This window comes from Penaeus monodon, chromosome 11, assembly GCF_015228065.2.
Source record: "Penaeus monodon isolate SGIC_2016 chromosome 11, NSTDA_Pmon_1, whole genome shotgun sequence".
Classification (NCBI taxonomy): domain Eukaryota; kingdom Metazoa; phylum Arthropoda; class Malacostraca; order Decapoda; family Penaeidae; genus Penaeus; species Penaeus monodon.
The window spans coordinates 10,111,021-10,131,020 of record NC_051396.1 but is presented as its reverse complement, the minus strand read 5'-3'; the positions used below and the strand labels follow the sequence as shown (position 1 = coordinate 10,131,020).

The 20,000-nt window shown below is 36.8% G+C and overlaps 2 protein-coding genes across 2 annotated transcripts in view; both read left to right on the top strand.

Moving 5' to 3' along the window:
• Positions 1–10,646: 10,646 nt before the first annotated feature.
• On the top strand, positions 10,647–14,889 carry LOC119578447 (urea transporter 1-like). Its single transcript, XM_037926029.1, has 7 exons — positions 10,647–10,808; positions 11,506–11,653; positions 11,739–11,914; positions 12,273–12,396; positions 13,968–14,042; positions 14,286–14,341; positions 14,836–14,889. Exons 1-7 carry the CDS (start codon positions 10,647–10,649, stop codon positions 14,887–14,889), a joined length of 795 nt encoding a protein of 264 aa, XP_037781957.1.
• A 3,151-nt stretch (positions 14,890–18,040) lies between these two features.
• LOC119578446 (growth/differentiation factor 8-like) overlaps positions 18,041–20,000 on the top strand; it is a 7,193-nt gene continuing 5,233 nt past the window's right edge. Inside the window, exons 1-2 of the mRNA XM_037926028.1 lie at positions 18,041–18,056; positions 18,246–18,370. Of these exons, the coding sequence (XP_037781956.1) occupies positions 18,041–18,056; positions 18,246–18,370 (141 nt within the window). The remainder of the gene's footprint in view (positions 18,057–18,245; positions 18,371–20,000) is intronic.

Here is a 20,000-nt window from a genome sequence, read left to right as displayed (position 1 = left end):
TTTTTATATACGTGTGCGCGTGCGCACGCGTGAATAAAACAATGGAATCAGAAAGGAGTAACATATTTCTAAGGATTTATGGCTTGTTTCTCTAACTAAACATATTTACTTGACACGTTACTGTCTTTTGTTTTCTTTACGTATGTGTGTTCGTGTGTATATGTGTGCGTGTGTATCCAGGCTATGTTTCTTTTCTCATGTGTCAGACAACATTCTATGAATACTCGAAGGACGTGCTACCAAGAAGTACAAAAGTTGTTTTGTTTTGTTTTTACAACAGAGTTTTTCTGAAAATGGTTTGGTTGCAGGTGGTATATGGAACACCGTATCTAATTAAGAAATAAATAATGTGCTATATACCTAACCAAGATGTTTAGCAACTTATAATGTTCATCAATACATATCGAGTCAGTAATGTAAGAATTTACCTAGTTTGCCTCCTTGTTTGTTCGTTTGTTTTTGGTAATAACTGAAATTGATTCCCACAGACATACTATCACTCTAGCAAAAAAACATTAAAATAAATGTTTAATCATATGTTCTTTAGATTACAGAATGCACACGGCGAGGATGATTTGGATGGAAATATTTCTATTTGTAACTCGTTTATCTGCAACAGTTAAACAGATTTCGAATGAATTTTAAAAGATGAACATCCCTTACACAGGAAGGAATGTGCGCAAAGTAATTCTCCCCCTTCTTATCTTCATCAATTTTGCTTCCGTCTTTTTTTCTTTCTTTCTTTCTCTTTCTTTTTTTTCTTTTTTTGTCTTAATTTTTGTCGTAGATACGATTTTCATAATAGTTATGCTTTCTCAACCTTCTAAATTTTATCAGTTTTCAGTCATCGCGCCTGTCACAAATAACAGAACTAAAATAATAGACGAAAAAGAAGGCTGTCGAACGATTATATAAGTTGTGGTTGTCTTTAAGAGGGTAACCTTTTCTTGTCGTTTTTTTATGCATTGTCCGGTGAAAATTCTTTAAATGATATGAATGAAAGCCTCCTAACACGTTTTTAGTCTTTACTGAATGAAGTGAAGCACAGCAGGAGTACGAACTTCACTGTTGCATGTTGACACCATTTTCGTGTACTTTCTAGATTATTGCGGAGGATAATCAGTGATTGTTTGCAAACACATACACAAATTGAATTATGCTCGGAGGTGTGACAAGCACAAAATACGTGACGAGAATGATGTAGACTGTAGAAAGCACACGAACATTTGCCTTTGTGTGATAGTGCGTGACAGTAACAATACGTAATGACTGACGTGAGTGATTATATCAATGACCGATCTTTGCAAATCAACTGCTTATGACGCAAGTGACAGACCGGGCGAATCTTATCACGGGTGACAACAAGAAGCTGACAATGTGAGTGCCAGCTGCGGATGGCTGCCAGCGAGTTACATGATAATGAATAGGAAACACTTGCAGTCCTCGATAATTAACGAAGGGGTTATGGATCAACAAGTAGTAGATATTTGAAAATACTAAGTGTATTAGTGAAGATTGTAGATCTAACACACGAGTGTGCTAGTATCTAGGAGCGTTGAATGGATAGCAGCAAAAACTTGATTTAAAAAACTGAGGAGGATTACTATGGACTGTAGCGAAGTAAGATTATTTTATAAATCTTCGATGATTTTGTCTGATTATTATACTGTTCTGCGACGACAAATAATAAATAAGTCTTGTCATTCTTAGTAACTAACATTATTATGATAACGGAGATATAAGGAGCGGCGACACTGTCAAAGTTACATTTCCTTAAAGTATAAGAGTTGTTTTACACTTTATTTTAACATACCTTTAGATGACAATTAACCTAATACGTGTAGATATTTATAAATATGCATTCAGTCTAGGCCGCTCATATACAAATATTCTTAAAATGCCACGTAACAGTTTTTCTTATTTTTACATGACAAGGAATGGATAGTTTCTCATGTTCAGTGACTCATGAAGTTGGTTATTCATGACCCACAAATTAGCTGGTGATTAAAGCAATTGTCGTTTCAAATGTGCTATCGTATGTGTATGTTTACGTGGCTATATTAGAACTATTTTTTTTTTTTTTTTAATTCATGTTTTCATTGATTTTGCATGATAATACGTACTAATCAAATGTTCTAAACAGAGGCAAACTTATTCAAATAACTAACACATATACAGGGATGACTATTGGGATGAGTCAGATGCACATCAGATTAATTACAAGCGAAATATAGTGAATGAAAGTCAATATCTAGCAGGATGTGTGCATGTGCTTTTGCATGCACTAAAGTGTGATGAATAGTTTACTGTTTCCCCACTTTCTCCGTGTACGTAGGATATCGCTATATTGGATAATCGCGATTGGAAAAGTGATGTTAATATTTTCTATTTTACTGTTAGCTCAATATATATAGTAGTGCCGATGATTCTGACGAGTCCGTTTAAAAGTGATCATTTTAATTTTCACGCCCCGAGTAATAGCGAATTTCACAGATAATGGCAGAAATGCATACATTTAGTCTCATATAGTCAACAACTGTGGTGATTATGCGGCTCATTACAGTTCTGATGGTTGCTGTGACGATCGTAATCATTATGATCGTATATAGTGAAGACTATGTCTTGTTTTCACAAATGTTTGTGTGAAAATACAAGTGTCTGTTACTGATTCACAGCATTATTTTGATTTTTACAATACAGACGTCTTTCATCTGTGATAAATATGTCCTTATATATGTAATTTATACTATTGTTATGTATATATATATACATATTTAAATATATAAATATATTTACATACTATTGATAACAACTTTCTGGAAGTAATTATACAAAATACCATGACTGTCATGGTATTTGGTAGAACATTAAAAATTAATGATGCAAAGGCTTCATAAAACGATGACGATGTTCAATATGCTTGTAGTGTTGCTGATCTGAATCATCACTGTACTGATAAAAGTATAGTCCTGTGTTCAGCATTTCCTCTCTCAGCGTGGCTGTTTCACACAAAGTTCGGGCCTATATCCTTTCCGTATAATTCGTCGCGGATTTGGTACTTCCCTTCCGAGAGAGGCTGTTTCGTGTGTGTGTGTGTGTGTGTGTGTGTGTGTGTGTGTGTGTGTGTGTGTGTGTGTGTGTGTGTGTGTGTGTGTGTGTGTGTGAGAAACAAGAAAACATATGAAGGGTGTATATCAAGCTCATGTTCTAAGATCCTGTTCGATTCGCTCGCTTACTTAACCTTGCCCCAACCCTAGAAAAAAAAACTGACGCACCTGATATCTATCTATCTATATATGTGTGTGCAATTTATTATATATATATACACATTTGTATGAATATACACATATGCATAAATACACATATGTTCATACATATTCACATGCATACATACAGATATACATACATATATACATGTGTATGTATATATATATATTATATATATATTTATGTTTATATGTGTTTATGCTTATATACATATATAAGAATATATATACATATGTGTGTGTATGTACAGGTACACAATTCCCATATCATAAATTCTAAGGGGTAGCTATGTTTCGACCTTCCAATTTTTTTCGGTTTTCAGAAATTCAAGGAATATTGCAGTAGAAAATGTATGAAAACACATTCCGAGAGATTTTTGAAAAATAGTTTATTCATACAGTAATATCCTGATACATGAAATAAAGGTATAATAAAGATCATAAGAAATTAATACATTTTCTTCATTTCAGATAAAAATTGTTTTGTATATTAAAACGATAGACTAAAAATATACGTTGTGTTCTTGTACCTTCTGCGTGCCAAACTCCAAATTTAATATATTCAGTTTTCAGAAGATTGTCAACCTGCATATATATATATACATATACATTTATACATACTTATGTGTATAATTTACTACCATAAGGCCTACGCATATGTATATGTACAATATGAATATAAATATATGTATATATACATATATGTATGTATATATACATTTATATATATATAGATGAGTGTATATATACTTATATATGCAGATATATACATGTGTATATATATGCAAACAATACATATATATGCGTATACATTATCTAAATATATGTATATATGTGTGTGTGTGTGTGTGTGTGTGTGTGTGTGTGTTTGTGTGTGTGTGTGTGTGTGTGCATGTATACACAAACATTCACACATATATACGCACAAACTATATATATATATATATATATATATATATATATATAAACATATATATCATATATAAATATCATGTATATGTAGGTATATCTATACATATACATGTTATATATATCGGCCTATATACATACCCATAATATATATAGGCCTATATACATGCCCATATATACATACACTATATATAGATACTCTGTATTAAAAACTTTTCGTGTGCAAAGACATAAAAAGACTCCACCTAATCTGCACTCTCTTGTGAAACGCTTTGTACCTATATCTAGTGAGGCACTGGATATACGCCAAATATAAACATATAAATATTATATATATATATATATATATATATATATATATATATATATATATATATATACATATATATGTATGTATATATATCTCTATATATGTATGTATGTATGTATGTATATATTATATATATATATATATATATATATATATATATATATATATTGCGTTACTTCTATCTTCCAGAATTTTCGATTAACTGCCTCAATAAAGTTACATCCACATATCCCTGCTCCCAAACACAGAGAGATGAGAGGCGAGTGAGTGAGAGAGGATAGATGGGAGGAGGAAAGGAGAGGGGAGGGAGGGAGGGAGTGAGTGATAGAGTTGGTCGGCGGTGCTGGGAACGAGAGATGGGAGGGAGGGAGGGAGAGGGAGAGAGACGATACGATAGCAGTACGGTGATGGGAGGTGCAAAGGATGCAAGGTAGAATTGGGTAATGATTGGAAACTTACAGAGAAATAAACAGTAAGCGATAAAGAGAGAAGAGATAGGGAAATAGCTATAGGGAATGGGTGTAAAATTAGGTATAGGGAACGAAGAGAATAAGCAAGTGAGGCACGCTAAATTTAATATGACATTCGTACTGACACGTGCGACAACCTCCCATTAAAGGAAACATCCTGCTAGCGTTTCCTTACGTTAATAAAACAAATTACTTGAATTATTCAATCATCTTGTTTTTTATCAAAGACTGTTTACATCTTTCCTTCTACCAACATTACATCAGAGTTGACATGATCAGATTTCCAACAGGAAACAAAGTTTGCAGACATATAACAGGACGTGGGCAGGATGTACCGAGGAAACTTCCCTGTATAATGAAAAAAGTCAACTTAATTTGCGAACTGCATCCAATGTTGAAACTTTCTGGAGATACTGTCACTAACCAGGCTTAGGAGACAATGGCGCTTATGTAATCGGTATTGTCTGTGAATACTTATACAAGCTAAACATGCACAAGGTAAACTAGCTTTACCCGTTCATGTATTATTCATTTAACTCCCTCAGAACCTTACTCTCCTTTCTTTCGCTTTCGCATTCTTTCTCTCTGCACTCCAAGTATAACCCAGAATGGCCAGTACGTAACTAACTGTACCACACGACAAACAAAAAGGAATGTGCAACTAAAATCTTCCTAGCTCCATAGACATTACCTATCTACTCATACTAGAGTAATGGCAGCAAGGTATGTGTGTGTTTGTGAATGCAATTCATTTATTCAAAGTAGTAACTGAATGTATGCCTATATAATATATCTGTATAAATATCTATATATATATTATATATTATAACATGAATATTACATATTCTATCATTCTACCCGTATATATATATATATATATATATATATATATATATATATATATATATAATATATATATATATATATATATAATAAAATATATATATATATATATATATACATATATATATACATATATATGCATATATATATACATACATATATAAATACATATATATATATAATATATATATATATATATATATATATATATATATATATATATATATGTATGTATGTATCCGTAGGATAGCACATACGATTTTAATCATGAAAAGGAGAGAAGTGTAACAGACAGATATTTACACTGACATACAGTTATGGTTATGTGGGAGGTTAGGGAATTTCTGTGTACGTATGCGCGCAAAGACAAATGCATAAATAAATATGCAAGTAAAATAACGAAGGAAAGTACAAGAAAACACACGAATATGCCGAAGGCCTTTTCGCAAATACTGCTTCATCAGGGCATGATGCAGTACATGCGAAAAGGCCTTCAGCATAATCGTGTATTTTTCTGTACTTCCCTTCGTTGTTCTACTTGCAACTTGTTCGACATGAATTCCACGCGTGAATAAATAAATATATATAATGTATATGCAAAAACCAATACGAGGAACACGTGCTGTACATAGATGTTTAGATACACGTATAAATTTTTGAATGAATCTTTAAGAGTGTCTCTTACTGACAGTTCAAACAACTGTTGTTGTATTTTCAGTTTCTTTGATACTCGATATTTGTCTGTGCATGTGAACAAGGTGTCTAAAGACACATCGATAAGAATACTGAACTTGTGATCTCTTGATTGATTCAAGTGGCGTGACAGGCCGCACTCTGATGACGACAAGAGTCTGGTACCTCTCTGTTGCTATGGTAACCATCATAATTAAGTTCCCATCCTAAGAGGATTTAGCTCGAACTGTATCTGCCGTCACGGAATGCAGAAACATATTTTTTCCAATAGATGTATTTACTTATACAAAGGTTAAGAAAAAGTATCCGACATCAAAGATGATACCGTGTTATTTTACGTTTTAGCGTCCTTCTTCGGAAACAAGAGGAGGTAACAGGTAAGGAAAGTGATGAACGAGAAGCTCAGCTTCTGAATAATTATAAGAGATTTAAAAGCTGATGATCACGCACATCTGAGGGGAATACGTAGGTCCCCCTGCGCCACTTCCAGTCTAGGCACCGACACAGCTACACCCACGCCTCCCACCTTCATTTTCCGTTTAGGTACTGTGCAAGCCTTATGTACAATCGTACATAGACCCGCACTATTGTACTCAAGTCCATGAAGTATCCGGCTGCAGGATAATATATCCGCCTTCACACCTTCCCTCTACTGCATCCAGGCACTACAGCTTCCAGGTAGTATGACAGGTACTGCTAACGTTTCGAAAACATAATAGGAAGTGCAAACAACTTCAGGGTTCTGTATTGGAAATATTTGCTATGTGACTAAGAAATGCGACTCAAGGAGCGTTTTACCACTAATAAGCGGACCAGCCAAAAAGTGATTTAGTCATTTTGTGTGTGTGTGTGTGTGTGTGTCTGTGTGTGTCTGTGAGTGTGCGTGCGTGTGTGCGCGTTTGTGTGTGTGTGTGTGTGTGTGTGTGTGTGTGTGTGTGTGTGTGTGTGTGTGTGTGTGTGTGTGTGTGTGTTCATATATGCAACATGCATACACGCTTGTGTATGTATGGATGAATGCTTATGCATTAAAACTTTCTGATGCATTTAAAGTACCAGCGTTATTACAGTTCATAATTTCTAGAAACGCTTGTGGGAGCGATTACTGGTACTTTGTAACATATAGATAAAATATGAGAAGACGTTTCAAGCTTCGAAGTATTGTAGAATGCAGTAATGCCAGTATATTACACAAGTATTTTTGTGTTACAGGCCACGCACAAATACAGGTGGATTAAACAGTTCCTCTCCTCACTCTGAAAAAAAATATTGTACCCGTCACTACCGTTCAGTTATTCATAGCTGTAGCCATGATGTTAATATTTATTTCTTGAAAACCTTAAGAATAGGTTTGCAAGTAGTATTGCAACGGCGTACAAAAAATCGTTGTAATACCAGTACACAAACTTTTAAAAAAGTAATTTCTGTAGGTCTAAACTATTTGGAATTATTTTTTATGATTTTTCATTCACTGTTCCAGTCTGTCATACATGTCACTTCTATGTTAATCATAAATGAGTTACTTCTGTTTTAGAGTTCGTTTTCCTTATATTGTAATCTCATTTTTTCGGATATATCTTGCTAGTCTCCACACTCTGTGAATACCGATATATGTAAACTTAGTTTGAAAGGCATGATAGCCATTTCCTAAACTTTTTTTATAAATATGTAATTCACTTCCCATAAACAAGAGTAAAAAAAACTGTTAAGCGTGGTAATATGCAACTGCGGCATTTCTTTTGTTGTCTGATTTACTTTCACTGGCTCATTAATAGCATCATATGGTATCAAAATACGCATTACGTGTAAAGTCTTTGGCGATGTCAAATCCCTGGGAATATTGTTTCCAATTCGTGCCACTAGTATTTTGCAGTGTTAAAAAAATACAGTGAAAAACAAACCTTCACGCACACATACACGCGAGTGAAAGTTTACTCTTTCTTGCGTGTATATCCATGCACTCTACAGTCGAATCAGGTGTGTGTGTATATAGTATGAGCATTTACAGGTATTCTCAGATCTGTGCATAGTATTCTGACGCCTTTTCCGTGTCCAGTAATCCAGCCTTTGGGGTATCAACAGCGGGCCTGACGATTAACGGATTCAGAACAAAAGTATCTATGACTTGGCTTTCATGTTCTCTTTTTTTTTTTTTTTTTTTTTTTTTTTTTTTTCTTACTTAAGTGAGAATGCAGCCGCACATTACGGTAACGGGTGTGCCGAGTGATCTACCCACAAGGAAGCGGAATGGTGATGCTTTAAAACCTCAACTTAGCGCACCCAAGTTCGACACCCTCCGCCGCCCCTCCTGCCTTCCCAACGACACAGAGTTTAACCCTCGGCCCAAAGTGCGCAAGACGTCGAGCCACGATCTCAGCATCAACGACACTCTTACGACGACCTCCTTTAATCCCAGCTCGAATAGCGGCCTCAGTGACGACATCGTGGACAGCGAACCTCCACCTTGTTTGGAGTCGGTGACGAATTGGGTCTTCGGAGACGTCCAGTATATAACAGACTTCTTGGATCGCTGGCCATTCTTTTCCTTCGCCATTCCCCTAAAACTTATCAATGCTACACTCCGCACAATGGGTGCGCCCTTACTCCTCAACAGCCCCATCAGTGGTTCTTTCATCCTCGTTGCCCTTACCCTTGACGCCCCTTTAATAACATGCTGGGGTCTTGCAGGGTTAGCTTTGTCCATCGTAATGGCTTTGGTGCTGAAGCAGTCACAGCATATCGTGACTTCAGGTCAGGTCACCCAGCATGGCCTTCTCCTGGGTCTCCTGATGGGTCGTGCTCTCTTGCATAACGCAGAGCACTCACTAATCACAACTGGGATCACCCTCGCTCTCACCGCACCCATCAGGTAAGTAATCTGCTCTCTTGGTAACAACTTCAGATATGTAAATTACGTGGTATGTAGTGTGTATGCGTGTGCGTATGCGAGCGTGCGCGAAAAGTGCACTTGTACATTATATCTAAATATGCAAGGTATGGAGTAAATCAAGAAATGTTTATCCATCTAGGTTCCACATTAAATATGACGTATGAACCTATAGACCATATAAAGAATTAAATCTACTTACATGTTCGGATCTACAGTTGTTCCCAGAAAGATGGAAAAAGGTGTTATTTATCAGTCATTATAGCTAATATCAGTACATCTCCCCTAATCATAACTAATATGGTATCATCGATAGTATATCAATCATTATAACAACAATCTGGATCTCTATTAACATTGTATTTCTACATTTATCATATATAATTATACATACATACACATAAAAATATTTTTTTCTTCGTATTCACAATCGTCGTTCCTATCATTATAATGGTCAATGACTATATATTTAATCATATGCTACATACAATACTTATATATATATAATATATATATATATATATATATATATATATATATATATATATATATATATATATATGTATGTATACACGCATATATATATATATATATATATATATATATATATATATTGCATATATATATACGTGTGTGTGTGCAAATATATGTACATATATAGATACATATATATATAAATATACACACACACGTGTGTGTCTATATATATATATATATGGTTGCGTGTGTGTTTTATATATATACATATATGTATATATATACATATATATACATATTTATACATATATATGTGCGTATATATGTATATTATATATATGTAAGTATAATATATCATATATATACATATATATAACATAACATGATATATATGTATATATCTCCATACTTGTATGTATATGTATGTATGTGTATGTACGTATGCTTACACACACACACACACACACACACACACACACACACACACACACACACACACACACACACACATATATATATAATATATATATAAATATTATATATATATATAATATATATATATATATATATATATATATATATATATATATATATATGTGTGTGTATTTATATGTAGATAAGTCTATAACAACAGGATCGCTTTAGATGGGCTTTGCTCATTGCTTTCTCTTCCAAGCTTACAAAAGGTGTTGATATATAGTAAACACTCAGTCTTCCAGAAAATCCTTACACTGTTATTTCTCCACATAATTACCAACCAAAGCTATCTCCTCAGTGTCGTGGCAGGAAACGCAATGACAACTTGGCTGTCCCAAACCAACCTGCCAGCTCTAACGCTGTCTTATATCCTGATTGGAGCTTGTGTGTGCCTCGGACTCGATTATCAGGATCTTCCGACTTCCACACCTGGTATTCTCGTGAATTCTTCTTTTGTTCCAGACTTGCAGTGGACACAGGTATATGCGTATAACTTAATTTGTTTTATCGTACTATGAATAGTGCATATGCTGAACCACCTAGCGACAAATGTAGAAAAGGTATGAATGAGAAATGCATGTATACCTGACGAAGATACATTCGAAACCGGTCAAATACATTTCTTGTATTGTGAAGATATTCATTATCATTCACAACGTTTATACTGTATATGCTACTGTTATTCTCTCTCTCTCTCTCTCTCTCTCTCTCTCTCTCTCTCTCTCTCTCTCTCTCTCTCTCTCTCTCTCTCTCTCTCTCTCTCTCTCTCTGCGATGGTGCATAGTCTTATTCAATATGAGACTACCAAGAGTATATTATATGCCTTTGTGTGTTCTGTGTGCATATGCAGATAATGAACAATAGTACCAATAATGGTATCGGTGGTGACAGCATTTGTAATATCTTACATTTATATATATAGCAGGCCTATACATATGTGTGTGTGTGTGTGCGTGTGTTTTACATGTGTGTGTGTGTGTGTGTGTGTGTGTGTGTGTGTATATGTATATATATAGTATATATATGTATATATATATATATATATATATATATATATATGTTCATATATATATATATATATATATATATATATATATATATATATATATATAATTGAAGGCGAAAGCATTTTTTATCATTCGTCTTATGGTAAACAGTAAGATCCATTATTCACAGGTGATCGAGGGAACAGTTCGCGGGGCGGGCCAGGTGTACGGGTGCCCCGGCTTCGCATCCTCCTGCTTGATCCTGGCGGCCATTCTTCTCTTCTCCCCAACCATGTTCTTACAAGCGTGTCTCGGAACAATGGTTGGCAGCCTCTGTGGTTAGTGTGTGTCTGTGTCTTAGAAATAGAAAGAGAATGAGAGAGAGAGAAAGTTATTATAAACAGGTGCCTATTTTTCTGACAGGTGTCTTGATGCAACCAAACGATTTACATCGAGTCTACAGAGGAGACTACGGCCGCCACAGCCTCCTAACGGCGCTCTCACTCGGTGGATTCTTCTTTGTCCTCAACTTCTACTCGAGTCTCGTGGCTTTAACTGGGGCCGTCTTATCAGCTTTTATCTTTCAAGCAATGTTGAAGGTAACGTCGTAGACTTTTCCTCCAGAAATATTTACGCTATGCGAATGAGATTTTCCCATTGTATAGTCATCTTAGTATTGTCAAATATCATATAATTAACTGGCCTAGTAAAATCTATCTTTTCAGATATTTTCTTCCCAAAATACTTACTATCGTTATATATATATATACTGGTTATCTTTATAATTCTAGTTACTTTCTCGCATACGCTGTACATCGATACTATATTTGAAAACAGACATCTATCACCTGTTTCGCTTTTTCTTATAATTTCTTCCGTTCTGTCATCTGCAGCATATGGAAAGGCTTTAATCTCCTCGCCGTTGCCTTATATGTTATCTATCTTCATCTCACACAGATCAATATGCCGGTATTGACGGTGCCTCACGTAGTTACGACACTGGTACTCCTACACACCCGGATGCGCGGTGGACTTATAAAAAGGATTGATCTCGTCTACCTCACTTTCCCGGAAATGCATCGTAGGTTGTTCCGTCCAGGAAACGCTGTGGAAGATTGCCCTGGAGGCTGATCCCCTCCCTCCCCCGACAACACTTGTTACTATGTCAGTACTTTACTATCAACCATTATCACCGTCCTTCACTTTATGATATCAATGTGAATTATCCCGCTACGTCACGACACATGTATCATGGATAAATATTTCATGGTGAAAACGAATCTCATAGCTCGTTTACACTTCTCCATAATATTTAAGAACTTAGCAAGATTCTGTTAAACTAAAGAAATATCAGCTTAGCTTTACTTATGTAAAGGACTTCTTGCCCAATAACCTCAGTATATACCACATAAAATCCTTACGTGCCTTTAAAGCTCATTATATATATATATATATATATATATATATATATATATATATATATATATATATATATATATATATATATATAGATATATATATATATATATATATATATATATATATATATATATATATATATATATATATTTATATACGTATATAAACGCTAAATATATATATACGTATGTATATATAGCATATGCATAAATTTATATGCACATATACATATTAGTAAACATATTACTCATCTTACATATACATACGTATATTATATGGCACCATATATATGTCAATAAATATATATGTATTATTCACATATAGTCTAAGGTATGTTCCATATGCAGGTAAAAGAGCAAGAACATTCAGCGAATAGTGTAACTACCAAAGATACTTATATAGTTCATATCTATGGATATAAATCGTGTATATACACGCACGCGTACGGGCATGCTCACATACATGTGTATAAAAAAAAATTATATATGTGTGTGTGTGTGTGTGTGTGTGTGTGTGTGTGTGTGTGTGTGTGTGTGTGTGTGTGTGCGCGCGCGCGCGCATATAAATATTTAAATATATGTATCTATATATAAACATACATAAATATATTAATACATATATATGTATATATGTATATACTCGTATATATATATATATATATATATATATATATATATATTCCGAAAACTCCTAACACTTTCATACATAGTTTCAAGTTCTATCATGGTCGCTACAAAAGTCGATATCATTTTGTACTGAAATACAAAGTTTTAAGAAAAGGAGAAGTTATTTTTTTTCATTTCACATGAAAAAGTCATTAGAAAACCATTTAAAGTAATTAATATGCTAGTATGTTTTTAATTAGAAGCAAAACATTGTGCATTCTCAAAATAAAATGGAAAAGTACCTGTAACTTATATTGTTAATACACACCACTCTTCGCTTTGTATGACTGTGGAAAGTTTAAATGTATTTCTCAGATTCATTTATTATTATTATTATTATTATTATTATTATTATTATTAAACACATTGTACTTCATATGAAAGGTGGAATATGCATAAGGTTTGGATCTCATCGTATCCACAGTGAGTTCCATTTCCAAATCAGATGACTCGGACATTCCAATGATCATGGACATTTACTTGATTTAATAATTAGGTATATAAATAATTTCTTTTATTTTCTTAAGCTTGTAAGGATATATCTTAGACATAAAGAATGATTTTGAAGGCATTCATCCCACTGAAGTCAATACCACATCATATGACTCGGACACGGAATTTCTTACCATGTCGTTCGAAACCGGTGAGTGAACATGTATTTGATGCACTGCGATAAAGGCAGAGAAACATATCATGCACCTTTACAATAAAAAGTTATATCAAGAAACGATGCGAATCGTATTTAATGAAAATATAAATTCTTGTCTGAGACTACGTGGAAAAATATCGCGCTCTCATTGGCTGACCGGAGTGTAGCAAACTGTATCAAGTTGAAAGCAATACGCAAGCATACGCTTTGATACAAAATGAAAATATGTTTCAATAGGTTCCAATAATGTAAGTGTAAAGGGCAAATACATATCAGAGTGTATCAAAGTGAATGTATGTGTGTAAATATATATATATATGTATACATACATATAGATGGACAAAAAAGATATATAAAGGTACATCTAATATATGTGTGTATATGTATGTGTGTAATATATATGTGCATATGTATATATATATATATTATATATATATATATATATAATATATATATATTATATATATATATATTAGAGAAATATAGGGCTCTCATTAGGTAGTTATCTTTTCGGTAGGCCGATTTACAGCCTCTTTCATGGATGTAATTTAAACAATATATTCGTTACTATTGCAATTCTGTTCATAGTCCCATTAGCTTTTCCATTACATTGAACAAATATTGCATCCTTTCACCTGGCGTTATATGAAAACATTATCTGAAGACATTCATACAGTTTGGTTCTGCATTTTATCATTCTAGCACATAACTTGTGATCATGTATTGAGCACGGATTTCTTCTGTAAATAAAACTTTTATATTAATCACTATATCCTCATTAACAAAGACCTACACTGTTATTATGTCATACACTGTGTGCCCTTACTTTCATGTCAACTAAAGACTTCCTTCGTCTCAATATTAAGCAACTTCTGATTTTTCTCCCCCCCTCTCTCTCCTCTCTCTCTCTCCCTCCTCTCTCTCTCTTCCCTCTCTCTCTCCCCTCTCTTTCTCCCCTCTCACTCTCTCCCCTCTCTCTCTCTCCCCTCTCTCCTCTATCTCCCCCCTCTCTCTCTCTCTTCTCCTCTCCTCTGTCTCTCTCTCTCGTTCATTTCTCTCGCTCATCCTTATTCTGTCTCTCTCCTTCTCTCTCTCTCTCTCTCTCGCCTTTCTCTTCCTCTCCTCCCTTTCTCTCTCTCTATCCCCTTTCCTCTCTCCTCCCTTTCTCTCTCTCTCCTTTTCCTCACTGTTTCTCACTCCCTTTTCTGCTCTCGCGTTCCTTTTCTCCTCCTCCTCCTCCTCTCTCTCTCGCTCTTACTTTTCCTTTCTCTCCCTACTTTCTCATCTCCCTCAATTTTTTCTCTCTCTCTCCTCTCTCTCTCTCTCACTCTCTTCTCTCACTCCTCTCCGTCTCTGTCTCTGTCTCTGTCTCTGTCTCTGTCTCTGTCTCTGTCTCTTCTCTTCTCTTTTCTTCTCTCTCTCTCTCTCTCCTCTCTCTCCTCTCTCCTCTCATGCCTCTCCCCTTTCCTCTCCTCTCATCTCTCGTCACCGCCCTCCCAGTCTCTCTCCTCTCCCTCCTCATCTCGTCATCTCTCTCTCATCGTCCCTCTCTCTCTCTCTCTCCTCTCTCTCTCTCCTATAGGACTTCACCTCCTCTCTTCTCCCTCTCTTCTCTTCTCTCTCATCTCTCCTCTCACTCCTCCTCTACCTCAATCTCTCTCTCTCCTCTCTCTCCTCATAAATAAACAAATCTAACTCTCCTCCGTCCTCCTCATCTACTACCCTCCTCTCTCTCTCTCCTCTCATCTCTACTCCTCCTCTCGCTCTCTCTCTACTACTCTCTCACTCTCTCTAGTCTCCCTCCTCTCTTAGGTCCTTGGGTTCGTTTTCGGTTCTCTTCTCCCCTCCTTCCTCCTCTCTTCTCTCTCTCCCTCCTCTTCTCCAGCCTCTTCACACTGCTCTCTTCTCTCCTCATCTTCGTCTACTCTCTCCTCTTCTCGTCTCTCCTAACTGGACTTCTTTCCTCTTCTCTCCTCTGCCTCAAACTCTCTCCTACTCTACTCTCTCTCGTCCTCTCTACTACTCGTCCTCTTTCACTCTCTCTACTCATCGCTCTCTCTCTCCTTCTCTCTCTAATCTCCCTCTCTCTCTCTCTCCTCTCTCTCTCCCTCTCTCTCTCTCGCTCCCTCTCTCTATCCCTCTATCAACCCTCTCTCTTCCCCCCCTCTCTCGCTTCCTCTCTCCGCTCTCCTCCCCTCTCTCCTCTCTCCCATCTATCATCGCATCCACCGCTCTCTCTCTAGTCCTCTCTCTCCTCTCTCCCCCCTCTCTCTCATACTCTCTCCTCTCTCTCATCGAACCTCTCGCTCTCTTCGATCATTGGCCTCTCTCCAGGGGGTCTCTCTTCTCTCTCGTCTCGTCTCTTCTTCTCTCCTCTCGTCTCATCTCTCTTCCACTCGTCTCATCTCAACTCTCCTCTCTTCTCTCTCTCCTCTCTCCTACCCCACTCTCCTCATCGTCTCATCTCTTCTCCTAAGTCCTCCCTCTCTCTCCTCTCTCTCTCTCTCTCTACTCTCTCTCTCCTCTCTCCTCTACTCTCCCTCTCTCTCTCTCTAACTCCTCGCTCTCCTCTCTCCTCTCTCTAACTCTCATCCTCTCCTCTCTCTATACCTCTCTCTCTCATCTCCTCCCTCTCTCATCTCTCATCCTCTCTCTCTCTCCCTCTCCTCTCTCTCTCCCTTCTCTCTCGTCCATCTCTCTCTCCCCCTCCTCCTCCCTCTCTCCTCTCTCCCCTCTCCTCCCTCTCTCCCTCTCCTCTCTCCTCCCTCCTCTCTCTCTCCCCCCCTCCCCTCTCCTCTCCTCCTTCCCCTCCCCCCTCCCCCCCTCTTCCCCCTCCTCCCCTCTCCCCTCCTCTCCCCCTCCTCCCTCTCCCCCTCCTATCTCCCTCCCCCCCCCTCTTCTCTCCCCCTCCCCCTCCTCCCCTCCTCTCTCTCTCTCTCCTTCCCCTCTCCTCCCTCTCCCCCTCTCCCTCCCCTCCCTCTCCTCTCCTCCTCTCCTCTCCCTCCCTCTCCTCTCCTCTCTCCCTTCCTTCCTCTCACTCTTTCTCTCTGCCTTCCTTCCTATAATTGTTTCTCTCTTCCCTTCCTTACTCCTCCTTTCTCTCTCCCTTCCTTCCTCCCCCTTTCTCTCTCCCTTCCTTCCTCTCACTCTTTCTCTCTCCCTTCCTTCGTCTGACTCTTTCTCTCTCCCTTCCTTCCTCTCACTCTTTCTCTCTCCCTTCCTTCCTCTCACTCTTTCTCTCTCCCTTCCTTCCTCTCACTCTTTCTCTCTCCCTTCCTTCCTCTCACTCTTTTTCTCTCCCTTCCTTCCTCTCTCTCTTTCTTTCTCCCTTCCTTCCTCTCTCTCTCTCTCTCTCCGTCCTTTCCTCCCCCCTCTCTCTCTCTCTTTTAGGCTGCGTGCACTCTGCTAGGAGGAGCCATAGGCCTGCGCAATTACGAAATTCTCATTCATTTTAACATACTAAATTTAGAATTTCATATTTTTTTCTTTTTATATAAACATCTTGGTTCAACATTTTCTAATTCTCGTTTCCGCCAATTCCTTTTCACTTCATTTCATCTTCCATTTTGTATTTTTGTGTTTCAAGATTTTACTCTGTCAACTTGCATTGGTTTTATGTGTTTTAGAATGCAATTTAAAGCTGCACCTTCCATGTAGGCCTATACCTCTGACGTTATAACAGGAAACAACGAGACAAACAAGGAAAGACTTTCGGTATTTCTGGCTTTTATTAAGTTTAGTCTGATTTTATGGCCATTTTCATGTACTTCATTAACGTAAGCTAGAATAAAGATTATGTATGTTATATACTACAGTGCAAAGTCTTATATTTTATATCATGTGACGTATATTGTATATAGTTATAATGATTTGTTGTCTAGATATTTTTTGCTATGGGAGATACAAAAAAAAAGAAAAAAAAGCCAAAGTGTTTTACTGAAGTAACGGATTTTCTTTAATAGATTTCCACATCTATTTTCACCTTTTAAGCAATGCTCATAGCAGGAAGTAAGGAAGATAATGTTATTCATAACTGACTTGACTTTTTTCAATGACTTTTTTCCTTGCCTTAATCATTGACGGTAGTACCAGGTTTACCTCTAATTTTACTTTTATTTACATTTTTTTTTTTAACACGCTAGTTCATATGTACTCTAGGTGTCCCGAACGCATTTTAATTTCATCATTTTCTTTCAGGGTTTAGGCTAAAGGCTCTTACGAAAATTTTCAAGTCCTCTCCACGCCGCCACTTTAATAGGGTCTGGACAGAAAAGAGAGAGACAGGCTTGTGCTCCTGCCTCCCTGGCCGGCGTCAGCGGAGGGTAAGCGTTCACTGCTTGTTTGCTGCTGTTTGGCTTGTTTGCTGGGGAGAGGACCCTGGGCTAAGGGATATTATGCCACAATATCTATCTATCTATCTGTCTATCTATCTATCTATCTATCTATCTATATATATATATATATATATATTAATATATATATAAGAGAGAGAAAGATAGATAGATAGGTAGAGAGAGATAGAGAGAGAGAGAGAGAGAGAGAGAGAGAGAGAGAGAGAGAGAGAGAGAGAGAGAGAGAGAGAGAGAGAGAGAGAGAGAGAGAGAGAGAGGAAAGAGAGAGAGAGAGAGAGAGAAAGAGAGAGACACTCACACACTTATATACACACCCACTCCTATCCACCCCAACCCCACACACATAAACACACACACACACACACACACACACACACACACACACACACACACACACACACACACACACACACACACACACACACACACACACACACACACACACACACACACACACACACACACACACACACACACGCGTGAATGAGCAAAAAAAAGAAACGTACAAACATCCATCTACATAGAAATACACGTACTACATGTAAATATTCTACTCAGCCTACATACCTGCATGACAGTGAACAGCGACCTTTCCCTCAGACAAGGAGAATGCCATGACTTTCACCATGTCTAGAAGACCTCCCTGAGTTGGTTCTCCGTAATCCTTTAATCCGAAGTTGTAGTAGAAAACTGCAAAGAAAATTAGATTGATTAGAAGGCAGCACCAGCATAGAATAGTGTAGTAGTGTAACTAGAAGTACATGTTTTTAAAAACAGAAATTGGTTTGCTAAAAGATAATGTCATGTTTGTGTTACAAAGTCCTGTGGAATTTTATTTAATTATTACTGTATTAGATGTTCAGTTATTACAGCGTAGTTACATGGTAGAATGCTAGTACATCATAATTATCATTTGCTGTGATAATAATGAGGGAATATTTATTCGCGTAGATACATACAATAACTACATCTACCCGAAATAACAGGCCTATAGCTTAACAGGCCTCACCATTTATAAAATTTATGTGAGGAAAGAAAGAAAAAAGGAGAATAAGAAAAGATAATAAAAAAACGAAAGAAAAGAAAACAAGAAAAGAAAACAAAAAACACGACTGCATTTGCAATATCGTGCACCTGAATGTATGCTTTCAGAGTAAGTTAAGAGGCACGTCTTGGTAATTCTGTTGTAGTAAAATGTATACGATTTTTCACACCTTTGTCATGCGTTGCAGTTTATTAATGAGGACTCAGGAGTACTATTAATGTTTGTTTATATAGGTATAAACATACGCTCTCTCTCTCTCACTTTCTCTCTGTCTGTCTGTCTGTCTGTCTGTCTGTCTGTCTCTGTCTCTTTGTCTTTCTATTGGTCTGTCTGTCTATATCTGTCTCTTTGTCTCTCTCTCTCCCACCCCTTCTCTCTCTCTCTCTCTCTCTCTCTCTCTCTCTCTCTCTCTCTCTCTCTCTCTCTCTCTCTCTCTCTCTCTCTCTCTCTCTCTCTCTCTCTCTCTCTCTCTCTCTCTCTCTCTCCTTCCCTCTCTCCCTTTCTCTTTTCTGTCGAAAAAAAATAAAAAATAGTTGACAAGCACCACACCAGATC